Below are 17,042 nucleotides of genomic sequence, written 5' to 3'. Positions count from 1 at the left end.
AGTTACCACAGAACGAGCATTCATGGCGGAATCTACAGTTGTTGTTCCACTTACAAAAGGAATCGTTGAAAGCGAAACAAACACCGCGTTTACTTGAACTAGAAGGGGGCTGAAATAACTTGTTGCAGAGATGGGGAGATTTTTCACTCAAAACTGCAGCAAAAATAGAAAAAGCTTGCACCCAGTTATTGAAAGACTTAAAGTTGGTGCATTTAAATTCATCTGAATCAGCTTTCTCATCCTTCTTTTCGAATTTTGAAAGCTGGTCCTTTCTAGGCAGTAAAGAAAAAATATCAACATAATGATTATTCCAAATAAGCTCTTTAACAGAAGGGCTTAAATGGAATCCTAAGGGAGACAGTTCGCATGTCAGAGCTTCTTTAAAAGGGTTAACAGGGGCAGTGCTAGCTGATGAATTGTCAGAAATTGCAGCACTGTGTACAGCTGATGTGTACAGCTGATGTGTACAGCTGATGTGACAGCAAGGGGGGGGGGAATAGCTTCTTTTAACGTTTCAGCTAACACTTTCTTTATGATGTCTTTTAAATGTGAGTGTGGGACAGACAAAGGAACATTGAAAGTCTCACCCCTCGATGAATGCTGGTCGTTTCTCTGCTCCATACAGCAGCTGGAGCTCGAGCCCTCCATGTTGGGCAAGCTCATATGGGAAGCTGCTGTAAGCGGCGTTTCTTCATCCTCTTCTGAGTGTGACGACAGGGGGTCCTCCCGGTGGTCTGGACCGCAGCTGCAGAAGCCACCGCTGTTGTAGAATCCAATGACACCGCAGCGCTTTTACGGCTGCGGTGTGTTGAAGACATCCCGGCCACTTCAGATGAGGCGGTCGGCGCTCTGTCATGACGCTGGCGGTGGAAGTCTCGCACTGGGCTGCGAGACTTATGAGGAGGGCGGCGCCGTGACTTTCTTTTTCCTTCTTGGACACTGCGGCTGGAAGCAGACAGCGACTTCGGAGAGTATGGGGTCCTTTGCCTCCTGCGCCTCCCTGAAGTGGTGGGTGTCGGCAGGACCGGAGAGGCTTGACACGGCGACCGAAGGGTATCTTCTGGATGATGAGGGACAGCATCAGCAGGCGCTAAGATAGGTTTCATAGCCAGGCACTGCCTCAGCCAGTCCGCTCCATCCTCGCCGTCGGCTCTAGTCAGGAGCTGTTGCAGGAGATTCTCCATCCTGGGGTATGTGTCTTCTTTATCTTCTTCCGCTGACAGAATGACCAGATACCACAAAACAGGTGTTTATATATTCAAAAAAAGAGCGGCAAAGCTGCTTACAGCCAATAGAAAACCGTTACAATAGGCACCAAACATACCAGAAAAAACTGGATAAAACCAGTGTCACACTTTCAGAGATGACTGACCTGACCTTTATTTGACCTTTCTTCTGACAGAAAGCCATATTAAATGACAGGGTCCATGAGGCCATGAGACCCCCGCTATATTTCTTTCAGGTTTACGCGGGGGGGCTAACATTACATAAGTCACAGGGAGAACCCACTATGATGGGATCACTAAATGGATACTTATTTCCTAAAAGTCACTGGCAGTAAACATGGTTACACCCAATGATCAAAATGAAAAAGAAGAGTGAAAAATTGTTGCCGTCACTGCAAGCTCTATTTGGATAGTATATAGATGTTTTAATCTTTAGATTCTCTTATAACTGAATTGTGCTGTCCCTCTGTTAGGCTTCTTACAAATTCAGAAGTATTTTGACATTAGGCCATCATTATTTTTTTCCATATCTGTAGAGAGTGTACAGGGACAAAGTTGACAGTGATGGGAATGGGTAACACTCAGAATTCAATTTATTCACGTTTCCAGGAGGAACAACAAAAGAACACAGCTCTAAGAAAATATAAAGGGCATATCTGTAATTATGATCTGGACTAATGCAGAATCAGTGGTGGCACTATACAGAAGCTCCTGGATTTGGTCAGTTAGTCAATGGGATATTTTACTCCATGATAGAACAGATGAGAAGGTCTTTTCCTAAAGGTGATGTGGTACCAATATTTGGAGACCTCAACACCGGCATAATCCATACATACTAGAAATATTGAGGCTTTGTAAGGAATGTAGAGAATGTAGAGAAGACGTGACTATTCCTAAGGGTGGCCTTCGCTCCGTACTATCACGCTCCTCACCATCCTGCCTCCTGATGGCTGATGGCAGCACTAACATATACAGATACTATCCTGCATAGTTTCTCAACAAAACCGATTATGGAGGAAGCTTATCATATGAAAACAAGTCAAAACTTGTAGTGGAGAAATGTGAGGATATCTACTAGGGTCAATGGGCATGTGTTCAAAAGGCAGATGGTGCCATTTCCAAAGCAGACATATCCCCGACTCTCTCCTGGTTATTAAGACTAATTGCAGCAAAGAATTACTCACATTACTCCAGTTATTATTCGTAAGCTCTTCATACAGTACATTCATTTCCCTGTAATACTATAATTGTGACCGGACTGCACAGTCAGGATATGATTGATTATTCATGTCCCAAAAGCTCACATTATCTAATTCCATACCAACGCATGGCACAATTGTACCCGCTGGTGATCCTTTACCATCAGGCAGGAAAATTAAAAATATCTAACCGTAGACATTGAGACCTTTTATCCACAGCACTCCTATTGCTATACATGGCACGTTCGGCTCGCATTTTTGTAAGTAAAATTGCATAGTGATAGGAAATTTATAGGCTCCCTACTGTGAATATGCATTTCATACAACAATGAGTTAAACCACATAAGTGCTTGTTCACACACTGGATTTTTCTGTGATGGAAATCTTGTTGCACATTCTGCTTGGCATTTGAGTTATCAAAGCATATTTTTAAACCTGCAACATATCAATTATATCAGCATTTTGCACCCATTCAAATGCATGGGGATGGGGGGAAACACTCCACATGCGTATTTTACACAGCATTTTTCCTGCCAACAATCTGATTTTTGCTGCAGAAAAATCAGCAAATACTCAACTTGTGCACATATTTGTTCACAGAATGGAGATTCACTAGGCCATATACTTACCCTTCAGGAAAATGTAGCACTTATTATTGGCAGACCATTCCAATTAAAAGGTCAGTCCTAAAATCACAAGTTAACCCTAGCCAATGGATTCATGTCAACTTGCTGATCCGTTGAGGGTCAGGCTGCTGGGAACCCCAAAGATTCTGAAATTGAGGTTCTGCAGCCTTATGTTGGAAGTAGAAGAGCACATGAATGGTCTTGGTGGAATAGTCTTTGGGACTGCTGGAGAAAGCACAGCTCTATACTTAGCTGTTACTGGAAGTCCCATTGACAATAAATGGAGTAGGGACTGATAATGTACACCGCCGCTTCATTCAAAACATGGCTGCACAGCCCCATTCTCTGGGCTCAACAGCCACAATTTTGGGATTATGGGGGTCCCACAAGTCAGCCTCTCAGCAAGTTATCCTCTATCCCATGGATGGGGGATACTTAGCATTTTAGTTTTATTAATACGGTAATCTTTTAAAAGCTTAGCCCTAGACTCCATGTCATAGGCCTCTCAATAAACCAAATCAGATCTTATGCTTTGCACTGAGGAGGGGCAAATATCCAGAAACAAGCGACTGCAAATGGAGTTCCTGTTTAAGCTTCTTATCCCATGTCATGCGGCAAGGCTTGTTAACTATTACAGGATTACTACATCCAATAGGTGGCACTTTAGGTCCATTCCCCTTTTTCTCTAAAGTCCATTTGCATATTTAAATTCGAAGAGGAGGATTGTGTGGCCCAATTCTTCTTACGATAATGTGACGAGAAATGTTCCCCTTATACAACCTGTCTCCCCAATGTAAATCTGTTAATGGGTTTTATATCAACCATTAAGGAACATCTTAGAGATATAGGGGTGTATGGGGGGGGGGGGGGTGAAGGCGCTGATTGTGTGTTGCTGGACCACCAAGAAGAATCTGAAATGATGACATACACAACTCAGTTTGTATCCCATACAATGTACAGGAGATATAGTGTAATATACTACATCTCCATACAATAGCAAAATCACTGCATAGTCTAAGCTAATAATAGCTTTGATTTTCCAAAAAAGTTGATGGCAAAGAATGACCTCCTCCCCGAACATCACAAGAGCTAAAAACAAGACTTCATGCCTCAGATCTGGAGAATTAATAGAAAAGTTCAAAGACTGACGAGAAAAATGCTGAGCACCACAAACAGAGGAAAAATGCATCCCCCCATGTCTAACTAGCATGAGGAAAGAGGAGGGCATGATGGAAGCTTTCAAGTACATGAGATCATATACAAAGCTCAGGAAGGAAGTGCGATTGCTAGAAGGAGCCCCAGAACAAGGGGTCATGGGCAGAGAGCAGAAGGTGGGATATTCCACTATTTATTTACATTCAGCAATATATGGAGGAGGATGAAAAAGACGGACAGTGGCCCATAGGCAAGGTATACAAATCTATAGGGTCTAAGAGGAATCCTGCATCCCTACAGAAGGGACATGATTACCCTTTGCTGCAGGCTAATAAAGAATAACAAACCGCTCTACTAGAGATTTATTTACACTTGAATTCCCAATAAACTAACAATTTTGGATCATCTTATAAATCTGTGTTGTTCCTCAGTTATCCCTCCTGATAGCTGTGTGTCACCATTATCCACACAAAGTGACAATGTCAGCACTGCATAGACAACGTGAAGCTCCAACTTCCAAGTTGTCAGTTTCTTCATAAATAAAGAACAACAGAGGAACGGCACATTACAAAATTCAAAAACAGATCATTCACATTGTTATATTGTGGGGAACTTAAAGGGAACCTGTCACCTGAATTTGGCGGGACCAGTTTTGGGTCATATGGGCGGGGTTTTCGGGTGTTTGATTCACCCTTTCCTTACCCGCTGGCTGCATGCTGGCCGCAATATTGCCTTGCGCAGCCGTGTACTCCGGAGGACAGAGAATGAACTTCAATCCAATATTGCGGCCAGCGGGTAAGGAAAGGGTGAATCAAACACCAGAAAACCCCGCCCATATGACCCAAAACTGGCACCGCCAAATTCAGGTGACAGGTTCCCTTTAAGCATTTACTGAATGATTACCTATCATTTACTTTCTTATTAATATGATAGGCACTACCTATCAGGTCGCTCAGATTAGTGCGGGTTTGGGACCCCCTACAATTGTTGAAAAAAAAAAAAAAAAAAAAAAAGGAAACTTGTCAAGCAATGGCGCTCAACTCCTGCCCGGGAGAGCCTCCGCAGAGTGGAGCGCAGGGGGGCCTCACTAGAGTCTTCGCGGAGCCCTGGGATCACAGGTTTCCTATTGAGCCCCCTCACTGCTCTGTTTCATCACTTTTACTCATAAATATAGATAAAAGAGAATAAAGTCACCCAAAATATGATAAAAATTAGGGGTACAGTCTGATGCAAAAGACCTAAGAGACTGAATAACCCCAGATAGGATTCCAAACTCCGCATATAGCAACACCTGCGGAATATAGATGGCCCAGGGTACGATATACAAATCTGCTGCATAAAAAATTATTATATGTAACTAGCAGCATGAATGCACATACACCTGGTTGCACAAAAGATAATTGATCATCTTTAAACAATGGTGGCACCTCAAAAAGAAGCGTGCCAAATAATAAACAGATATATATTACTGGAAAAGGAACAATCTCACCAATTCCAACGGTGCGAGCACAGGAGCGCTGAATAGTCCCCAGTCAGGAGTACATCCAGAAATTTGATGGGAAATGACAATGCCCTGTCAATCCCTGTGGGGCTACTGATAAGCTATCCCCAAAGCTCCTGCCCTTACAAGGGCAGTCCACAACTACCCCTGCATACACATGCCCTGCACTCTCCCTGTGTCATTGTCCCATTTGGGACAATGACACAGGGAGAGTGCAGGGCATGTGTATGCAGGGGTAGTTGTGGACTGCCCTTGTAAGGGCAGGAGCTTTGGGGATAGCTTATCAGTAGCCCCACAGGGATTGACAGGGCATTGTCATTTCCCATCAAATTTCTGGATGTACTCCTGACTGGGGACTATTCAGCGCTCCTGTGCTCGCACCGTTGGAATTGGTGAGATTGTTCCTTTTCCAGTAATATATATCTGTTTATTATTTGGCACGCTTCTTTTTGAGGTGCCACCATTGTTTAAAGATGATCAATTATCTTTTGTGCAACCAGGTGTATGTGCATTCATGCTGCTAGTTACATATAATAATTTTTTATGCAGCAGATTTGTATATCGTACCCTGGACCATCTATATTCCGCAGGTGTTGCTATATGCGGAGTTTGGAATCCTATCTGGGGTTATTCAGTCTCTTAGGTCTTTTGCATCAGACTGTACCCCTAATTTTTATCATATTTTGGGTGACTTTATTCTCTTTTATCTATATTTATGAGTAAAAGTTAAGTTTTATTATTCCACTTGTGCTGTATTATTATCTATATTTCTAGTGGTACCATCTGTGTGTTTACAGAATTACAGATTTTGCTGTTTTTGATATCTGTTTCATCACTACCTAACTCCTCAGATATCACAAACTGTACAGGTGCCCAGAGAAACCAAATCCCAGTACACACTCTCTTACGCTCTTTTTTATACACCATCTTAAATCTTTCCAATGACAGCAAACACTAGGGAACATCGGTAATAGCATTATCTCCATCACAATGCTTTCCTGGGGCTTTATGACGTCCATGTCCCTAAATTGTCAATAGACTAATTAAGCAGGAAGAAGTGTGCCAGGCACAGTAAACCAGTGCCCATCTGCCCTGTGTATACACTGTACACACACACAGACAGGCAGGCACATGTTGCTAGTGTGCGCCTACAGAAACCTCTGGCAAGAAGATGCTTCTCCTTACAATACACCGCTATATAAAGCTATTTTCAACAAGTATCTTAGAGACCCCGTCACCAGAAATAACACTATTAACCAGCAGATATGGAGTTAATTTGCGGACTAACAGCGTTATTCCTGGTGACAGGTTCACTTTAAGGCTTGAGTCACACTAGTGTATAAAAATAAAAAATAGAAAGATTGGTCTTATGTTAATCCAGAAAAGTAGTATGAGTGTCATACGACTACAATGCGATTTCTCAACCTTAATCCATATGACATGCGTATGCAATGTGTTTTTGTCATCTTTTACATACTGTAATTACAGGTGCTTCTCACCAAATTAGAATATCATGAAAAAGTTAATTTATTTCAGTTCTTCAATACAAAAAGTGAAACTCCTATATTATATAGATTCATTACAGAGTGATCGATTTCAAGTCTTTATTTCTGTTAATGTTGATGATTATGGCTTTTACAGCCAATGAAAACCCAAAAGTCATTATCTCAGTAAATCAGAATAATTAACAAAAAAAAACACCTGAAAAGACTTCCTAAGAGTTTAAAAAGGTCCCTTCGTCTGTTTCAGTAGGCTCCACAATCATGGGGAAGACTGCTGACTTGACAGATGTCCAGAAGCCAGTCACTGACACACTCCACAAGGAGTGTAAGGCTACGTTCACATTTGCGTTGTGCGCCGCAGCGTCGGCACCGCAGCGCACAACGCAAACAAAAACGCGGCAAAACGCACGCTAAAACGCTGCGTTTTGCGCCGCATGCGTCGTTTTTGGCCGAAAGTTGGACGCAAAAAAAATGCAACTTGATGCGTTTCTTGCGTCCAACGCTTGCGGCCATGCGGCGCAAAACGCAGCACAACACATGTCCATGCGCCCCCATGTTAAATATAGGGGCGCATGACGCATGCGGCGCCGCTGCGGCGCCCGACGCTGCGGCGCTGACCGCAAATGTGAACGTAGCCTAAGCCACAAAAGATCATTGTTAAATAATCTTTATTTTTATATAGCGCTAACATATTCCGCAGCGCTTTACAGTTTGCACACATTGTCATCGCTGTCCCCGATGGGGCTCAATCTAGAATCCCTATCAGTATGTCTTTGGAATGTGGGAGGAAACACCCGGAGGAAGCCCACACAGACACGGGGACACCTTACACACTCCTTGCAGATGTTGTCCTTGGTGGGATTTGAACCCAGGACTCCAGCGCTGCAAGGCTGCAGTGCCATCCACTGAGCCACCGAGCTGCCCAGAAGCTGGCTGTTCATAGAGTGCACTCGCCTGACCTTAACCCCATAGAAAATCTATGGGGCATTGTCAAGAGGATGATGAGAGACACCAGGCCAAACAATGCAGAGGAGCTGAGAGCTGCTAACATTTGCAACCTGGGCTTCCATAACACCTCAGCAGTGCCACAGGCTGATCACCTCCATGCCACGCCGTATTGATGGAGTAATTGATGCAAAAGGAGCCCGATCAAGTAGTGAGTGCATTTACTGAACATACATTTCAGTAGGCCAACATTTCAGATTTTGAAATAATTTGTCAAGCTGGTGTTTGTTTTTTTCTCGCACCCACTGACTTGCATTTGCGAGTGCGATACAATTCTCGCAATTGTAGCATGCTGCGATTTTTTTCGCAGTCCAATTTGAGATTAGCACTGACTCATTTAACATTGATCAGAGTGCATTGCACTCCTCCGTATTATAAGCCAGTGTGACCGAGCCTTAACGCAACATGTCACGCTTAAGACAAATCCCCATCCACTATCACATAAAACGCAGGAACACATATTTATACATACACTTGGAATTAGTCGTTTCCGGGTTACTTCATGGAATTATGAAAAAGACACAGAGGGGCTGTGTGAGAGTTTCGGGTCACACACTGTCCCAAGCTCCAGAAGTCATCTGGAAGCAATTATGACAGAAAGCACCAAGTGGGGGGGAGAACATCCTGTGTGTGGTGTCTGTATATAGAAAGTGATCCAATCCCAGAGCACAGGGCAGATGAATGGACAGTTTTGAAAGTAAGCAGTGAAAAATGAACACAGAATTGAAAGAAAAAGGCCAGGTAATCCTGGAGTGGAAGCATCATCCAACACGTACAATGTAACCATAGACCTGCAAGCTACCAAGGCTCCTGCTATAGATGTCACAGCCAAGTCAGAAGCTGATTAGATGACACAATAATATCTCAATTGGGCCATCAACTGAGTCATTTCAGGACAATTTTTTTAAAGGGGTTGTCCACTCAATCTGAATGCTTGCCCTGTTAAAATAAAAATACTTATACCCCTACCGTGCCTATGCTGTTCCAGCACTCGCTCTTCGGCAGCTCAAGGGAGGTTGTTGTGTCACATGAGCCATGCACTGAGAGGGCGTCATTGTCCTCGCGTTCGGATGTATAAGTAATCAAGAGGAAGCGAGTGGCCAGCCGCAGCTCTCACTTCCTTGTGATCACTTCCACATCCGAAGGCGGGAACAGTGACAAGTGTTGATTGGGCGCGGCACTCAAGTGACGTAAAAACATGATGCAGGAGAGCGACTGTTGACACTGCTGGAACAGCGCGCCATGGCAACTGAATAGAAGTGGTTTTATTTTCATGGGGGCAAACATTCAGATTGTAAAGGGGTTGTCCTACTACTAGACAACCTCTCAAAAAGAAAAATATATTAATATGTATTTGAGGCTAAAAATATTTTTTTTACAATTGGGTTTCATTAAACATTCGGCACAGTTTTGCTTTTACAGACTTTGTCTCCCTGTACATTCATCTATGATTTGATGTCCTCTATAATTATAAAGCAGATGAGAGGAGCTCAGAGAAAGTTGACCGTATTCGATCTGAATAGGGGGCGGACGTGCAGTACTTGGCTGCAGCCACTAGACACGTGAGGGAACTGTGCTCTGCAGCGCTGCAACTGAGCCTATTCGGCCGCCACTAGGAACAGCTGATAGGCAGGGGGCCGGGTGTCGTACCGCAACCAATCAGATATAGATGGCCTATCATAAGGCCAAGGTCACACCAGCATATATATTCTCTCATCTGACAGGAATCAGGTCAATTCTGCAAATCACACTCTGACCCAATTCTCTCAAATAAGGAAAAGATGGAGGAAAATAAATGTCTCCATCTTCTCCATTGTGTCAGTCCATGGAAACTGGACTGCACTCAATGTCATGTGAGTGCAATCGAATGTTACACTGACTTGCATGGCCAGATGCAATCCAAATACCAGATCATACTCGGGCACGCTGCAATTTTTTCCTTGGGCCAGCTCTGTCGAAGAAAAAATAAATATCAGACATGTGCACGGCCCCACAGAATAACATTGGTCTTTTGTCGGATCACAATTTGACCGAAAATACAGTCATGTGCACAAGCCCTTGGGATAAGCCATCAATATAAAAGTCCCAGACAACCGCTTTAACTCAATCTACAGCCAGTGTAGCATGGGGGCTACAGAAAGCAAATGGGGCAATGTTTTCAGTGAAACCCTATTAACAACCCAAAATGCAAGCATAAAAAAAAAAGAGAAAAAGAACACAAAACGCCTCAAAATGTAGACAACCATTTATATTACATATGTTTTAGATCTTGTTTGTATGAATATTGTTGGCGGCCAATGAACAATGATTTTGGGAGTGAGTCCTCTATAATATGACATGCAACGGAACATTCCACAGCTATTTGCTTATTAATTTTTTATGTATCCTTTTCTACGTAAAGACATATGAAAGAAAAATACGTATGACAGCATAGATTTCTATGGGAACTACTGTATATTTAATTTAGATCCAAAACATGACTGTGTACATGACACCCTAAAAACTAATAGCGGTGAGATCAGCCAGTATACAGGGGAAATACAGCTCCAAAAAGGGAAGCATGGAAACAATTGGTAAGCGATGCTGCTGAAGGAAGACAATACGTCTGGGCTAAACCAGAGGATATTAGCTAGCGACAATAAAGTGCTCCAGTACAGTGCCGCCTGAGTAACTTCTATGCAATGTTTGTACACAGGACAGGGACTACACAAAGGGTCCGCAGTGCCATGTCACCCCAAACTATGGAGAGATCTAACCATTGAGGGGTACAGAGCAGGTCATGGATCAGCCAATATTTGCATCTCCTCACCTTGGCCACTACCGTCTGCAAAAAGAATGCAACACATACTGCAAAACCTGCTTTTAGCTGCAAACGGTTTAAAATTTGTGCCAAGTTGCAAATAGCATGGTGGCCGCAATGCGTGAACTCAGCCCAATGACTGCAGCAATTGTTAACAGCATCCACCATCCACAAAATGTGGCGCTCGATGCTAGTCAGGGCTTCGCCAGCCCGCTGTCAGGCACACGTCACCGCAAATCTGCTCTGCCAGCCACTCATCCTTGTCTTCTCTCTGTGCTAAGTGTCCGCCTATTTCCAACATTATAACATTTTTCACTAACTCCAAACATGGTATAAACGTTCACACTTGTCCTCAGAAAACACCAGTGGAGACACCTGGTGCATAGGCTCAGCAGACAGCTGACACAACACGCCTGAGGGACACACAACCTCCTGCAGGCATGTAGTCCAACCAGCAACCGACAACGTTCACTACACCAAGAGAAGCTCTGTCCATTACCCAGAGAGTGTAACACCATACTGTCACTGTGACTAGGGTGGGACGCATCCCCGACGCTCAGTAAAAGACACATAGAGAGTAACACCATACCGTCACTGTGGCTAGGGTGGGACGCATCCCCGACGCTCAGTACAAGACACATAGAGAGTGACACCATACCGTCACTGTGGCTAGGGTGGGACGCATCCCCGACGCTCAGTACAAGACACATAGAGAGTGTGACACCATACCGTCACTGTGGCTAGGGTGGGACGCATCCTTGACGCTCAGTACAAGACACATAGAGTAACACCATACCGTCACTGTGGCTAGGGTGGGACGCATCCCCGACGCTCTGTATAAGACACATAGAGAGTGTAATACCATACTGTCACTGTGGCTAGGGTGGGATGCATACCCGATGCTCTGTACAAGACACATAGAGAATGTAACACCATACCGTCACTGTGGCTAGGGTGGGACGCATCCCCGATGCTCTGTACAAGACACATAGAGAGTGTAACACCATACCATCACTGTGGCTAGGGTGGGACGCATCCCCGACGCTCAGTACAAGACACATAGAGAGTGTAACACCATACCGTCACTGTGGCTAGGGTGGGACGCATTTCTTACGCTCAGTACAAGACACATAGAGAGTGTAACACCATACCGTCACTGTGGCTAGGGTGGGACGCATCCCCGACGCTCAGTACAAGACACAGAGAGTGTAACACCATACCGTCACTGTGGCTAGGGTGGGACGCATCCCCGACGCTCAGTTCAAGACACAGAGAGTGTAACACCATACCGTCACTGTGGCTAGGGTGGGACGCATCCCCGACGCTCAGTACAAGACACATAGAGAGTGTAACACCATACCGTCACTGTGGCTAGGGTGGGACGCATCCCCGACGCTCAGTACAAGACACATAGAGAGTGTAACATCATATCGTCACTGTGGCTAGGGTGGGACGCATCTCTTACGCTCAGTACAAGACACATAGAGAGTGTAACACCATACCGTCACTGTGGCTAGGGTGGGACGCATCCCCGACGCTCAGTACAAGACACATAGAGAGTGTAACACCATACCGTTACTGTGGCTAGGGTGGGACGCATCTCTTACGCTCAGTACAAGACACATAGAGAGTGTAACACAATACCGTCACTGTGGCTAGGGTGGGACGCATCCCCGACGCTCAGTACAAGACACATAGAGAGTGTAACACCATACAGTCACTGTGGCTAGGGTGGGACGCATCCCTTACGCTCAGTACAAGACACATAGAGAGTGTAACACCATACCGTCACTGTGGCTAGGGTGGGACGCATCCCTTACGCTCAGTACAAGACACATAGAGAGTGTAACACCATACCGTCACTGTGGCTAGGGTGGGACGCATCCCTTACGCTCAGTACAAGACACATAGAGAGTGTAACATCATACCGTCACTGTGGCTAGGGTGGGACACATCCCCGACGCTCAGTACAAGACACAGAGAGTGTAACACCATACCGTCACTGTGGCTAGGGTGGGACGCATCTCTTACGCTCAGTACAAGACACATAGAGAGTGTAACACCATACTATCACTGTGGCTAGGGTGGGACGCATCCCTTACGCTTAGTACAAGACACATAGAGAGTGTAACACCATACCGTCACTGTGGCTAGGGTGGGACGCAACCCGACGCTCAGTACAAGACACATAGAGAGTGTAACACCATACCATCACTGTGGCTAGGGTGGGACGCATCCCTGACGCTCAGTACAAGACACATAGAGAGTGTAACACCATACCGTCACTGTGGCTAGGGTGGGACGCATCCCTTACGCTCAGTACAAGACACATAGAGAGTGTAACACCATACCGTCACTGTGGCTAGGGTGGGACGCATACCTTATGCTCAGTACAAGACACATAGAGAGTGTAACACCATACCATCACTGTGGCTAGGGTGGGACGCATCCCCGACGCTCAGTACAAGACACATGGAGAGTGTAACATCATACCGTCACTGTGGCTAGGGTGGGACACATCCCCGACGCTCAGTACAAGACACATAGAGAGTGTAACATCATACCGTCACTGTGGCTAGGGTGGGACACATCCCCGACGCTCAGTACAAGACACAGAGAGTGTAACATCATACCGTCACTGTGGCTAGGGTGGGACGCATCCCTTACGCTCAGTACAAGACACATAGAGAGTGTAACACCATACCGTCACTGTGGCTAGGGTGGGACGCACCCCCGACGCTCAGTACAAGACACATAGAGAGTGTAACACCATACCATCACTGTGGCTAGGGTGGGACGCATCCCTGACACTCTGTATAAGACACATAGAGAGTGTAATACCATACCGTCACTGTGGCTAGGGTGGGACGCATCCCTGACGCTCTGTATAAGACACATAGAGAGTGACACCATACCGTCACTGTGGCTAGAACTGGACACATCCCCGACGCACAGTACAAGACACAGAGAGAGTAACATCATACCGTCACTGTGGCTAGGGTGGGACGCATCCCCGACGCTCAGTACAAGACACAGAGAGTGGCACCATACTATCACTGTGGCTAGGGTGGGACGCATCCCTTATGCTCAGTACAAGACACATAGAGAGTGTAACACCATACTATCACTGTGGCTAGGGTGGGACACATCCCCGACGCTCAGTACAAGACACATAGAGAGTGTAACACCATACCATCACTGTGGCTAGGGTGGGACGCATCCCTTACGCTCAGTACAAGACACAGAGAGTGTAACATCATATCGTCACTGTGGCTAGGGTGGGACGCATCCCTTACACTCAGTACAAGACACATAGAGAGTGTAACACCATACCATCACTGTGGCTAGGGTGGGACGCATCCCTTACGCTCAGTACAAGACACATAGAGAGTAACACCATGCCGTCACTGTGGCTAGGGTGGGACGCATCCCCGACACTCTGTATAAGACACATAGAGAGTGTAATACCATACCGTCACTGTGGCTAGGGTGGGACGCATCCCCGACGCTCAGTACAAGACACATAGAGAGAGTAACACCATACCGTCACTGTGGCTAGGGTGGGACGCATCCCCGACGCTCAGTACAAGACACATAGAGAGTGTAACACCATACAGTCACTGTGGCTAGGGTGGGACGCATCCCTTACGCTCAGTACAAGACACATAGAGAGTGTAACACCATACCGTCACTGTGGCTAGGGTGGGACGCATCCCTTACGCTCAGTACAAGACACATAGAGAGTGTAACACCATACCGTCACTGTGGCTAGGGTGGGACGCACCCCCGACGCTCAGTACAAGACACATAGAGAGTGTAACATCATACCGTCACTGTGGCTAGGGTGGGACGCACCCCCGACGCTCAGTACAAGACACATAGAGAGTGTAATACCATACCGTCACTGTGGCTAGGGTGGGACGCATCCCTGACGCTCTGTATAAGACACATAGAGAGTGACACCATACCGTCACTGTGGCTAGAACTGGACACATCCCCGACGCACAGTACAAGACACAGAGAGAGTAACATCATACCGTCACTGTGGCTAGGGTGGGACCCATACCGTCACTGTGGCTAGGGTGGGACGCTTCCCCATACCGTCACTGTGGCTATGGTGGGACGCTTCCCCATACCGTCACTGTGGCTAGGGTGGGACGCTTCCCCATACCGTCACTGTAGCTAGGGTGGGATGCATCCCCGACGCACAGTACAAGACACATGGCCATTTCAGCCAGAGTCCGATGAACAAGCTTAATGTAGACCCCCAGCCTGACGCATAAGTGCCAGTGCACCACTTTTACATTCATACATCGGCAATGCCCCAGGCCTACGACATGCTCATGGTTTCCTCTGCTCTCACATGGCTGTGGCTTGGGATAGGGCAAAGTTACACAAACGTCAGCTTCCTATGGTGGTGTAAGGGTGAGGGCTCATACTCACCTGCGAGAACCTCGGACAGGTCTCGCACGCCAATGCCCGGCACCAAGGAGCAGAGCATGGGGCCACATAGGAATACATGAAGCTGAACGCTCCGCTCCCGAGTGCTGGGTGCAGAGCCGGGCATTGATGTGTGAGTTTCTCGCAGGTGAGTAAGAGCCCTCACCCACAGGCTGGGCACAGGCAGGACCACTAGGCCACACAATTGTGACACAACGTGGAGAGGTAGCCAGGAGCTCACTGATGAGCCAACCGCTTCTCAATCCCAAGGTTTCCCCCTTCTACAATTATAAAAAACAACACTCGGCTCCGACGCCGTCCCATCAGTGTTGGCATTGGCTCTCCGAGGGATCGCATGGCCATCTATGTCACACAATCCATGTGGTCAAGTCAGCGCTGGCTTCACTCTCCTCGCCTTCGGACGGATCACACACATCTGGAGGATGTGAGAGCTGCCCCTGGGATCACATGACAAAATGTCACCCAATCATGGGGAGAGCCAGTGACAACACTGCTTGAAAGGCACCGGAGGAAAGTGTTACAGAGAGACAGATGTCCAAGTAGTGGACGCCCCTAGAAGTAGCCTAGACCTTTATTTGTCCAGTCTTGTAGATACAGTCTGATGAAATGCATGTTTGAGCAGCGCTGACTCCGCCCTCCCCATACTAGCCCCGCCCATGCGGAGCCGTACCTTCAGGTAGTCGTTCTCTGAGCGCAGCTCGTCCATCTCCCGCAGTAGGCTCTCGGTGCCCCCGTCCAGAAGATCCTCGGTCAGGTCTGAGAAGGCCATGGAGGTGCTGGGGGGCAGCCGGCTGGAGGCCGCAGACACCCCGCCCTCCACGCTGCTCGCCCGGCTGCTGCTGTTCTCCTCCGAGGCACAGGACCCTTCAGAGCTGCTGTCCGTCACCCGCCTGGTCCCCGCCGGGACCTTACCCTTCCCTCCGCTCCGGGCAGCGGGGACAGCCTGCTTCTTGGTGCCAGGAGAAAGGAGCGGGCGGCGCGGTCCTGGTGGGAGAACGCTGAGCGACACGGGGGAAGATCTGCGAGGCTTAGACAGAGACCACCCGGTTAGGTCCTTAGGGCGGGCCGGGGAAGGGGCCCGGTTTAGCTTCTTTTTTTCGGGTACCGGGGGAGGAGCACCTCCTCCGGGCCCCGCCGGCTCCATCACTGCCCCGGTAAGCTCCGGGATTTCTGCGGCTCGGCTCTGAACAGATATTCCGCTAATAGCGCTGGGGTCACGGGCACACGATAGGAATTCTACGGCCGATGCGTCCACCCTCCCCGGGGCTGTCAATGGTACTGCCCGCTGTTTGCTCCAGTGTAACGGCCGCTGATGTGTCTGCTGTGCGCATCGGATTCAGCTACTGCTGGGAGGAGGAGGAGGCGCCGGAGGAGAGGACCGGCCCAACCAGGGAGGAGGAGGGGGCACATCCTGCAGCAGCTACAGGCTGGAGACTGCTTGTGACTGGGAGGCTCATAGGGGACGGAGTGCACATACTGGGGAGTGCTGTGTATGGGAGGCTCGGCTCATACATGGGGGGCACATACTGGGGGAGTGCTGTGTATGGGGGGCTCGGCTCATACATGG

General features: G+C 47.2%; 1 protein-coding gene across 3 annotated transcripts in view; it reads right to left on the bottom strand.

The window, feature by feature from the left end:
• The window catches only part of MTCL2 (microtubule crosslinking factor 2), a 103,462-nt gene extending 86,652 nt beyond the window's left edge, over nt 1-16,810 (bottom strand). The window contains exon 1 of one of the 3 annotated variants that reach the window (XM_077251865.1): nt 16,146-16,810. In XM_077251865.1, the coding sequence (XP_077107980.1) occupies nt 16,146-16,619 (474 nt within the window). In that variant the 5' untranslated portion in view covers nt 16,620-16,810. The remainder of the gene's footprint in view (nt 1-16,145) is intronic. The other 2 variants (XM_077251864.1, XM_077251863.1) reach the window with 2 other exon arrangements.
• Nucleotides 16,811-17,042: the final 232 nt, after the last annotated feature.

This window comes from Ranitomeya variabilis, chromosome 4, assembly GCF_051348905.1.
Source record: "Ranitomeya variabilis isolate aRanVar5 chromosome 4, aRanVar5.hap1, whole genome shotgun sequence".
Lineage (NCBI taxonomy): Eukaryota > Metazoa > Chordata > Amphibia > Anura > Dendrobatidae > Ranitomeya > Ranitomeya variabilis.
The sequence above is the reverse complement of the archived record's forward strand: the minus strand, read 5'-3'. Positions and strand labels throughout refer to the sequence as shown.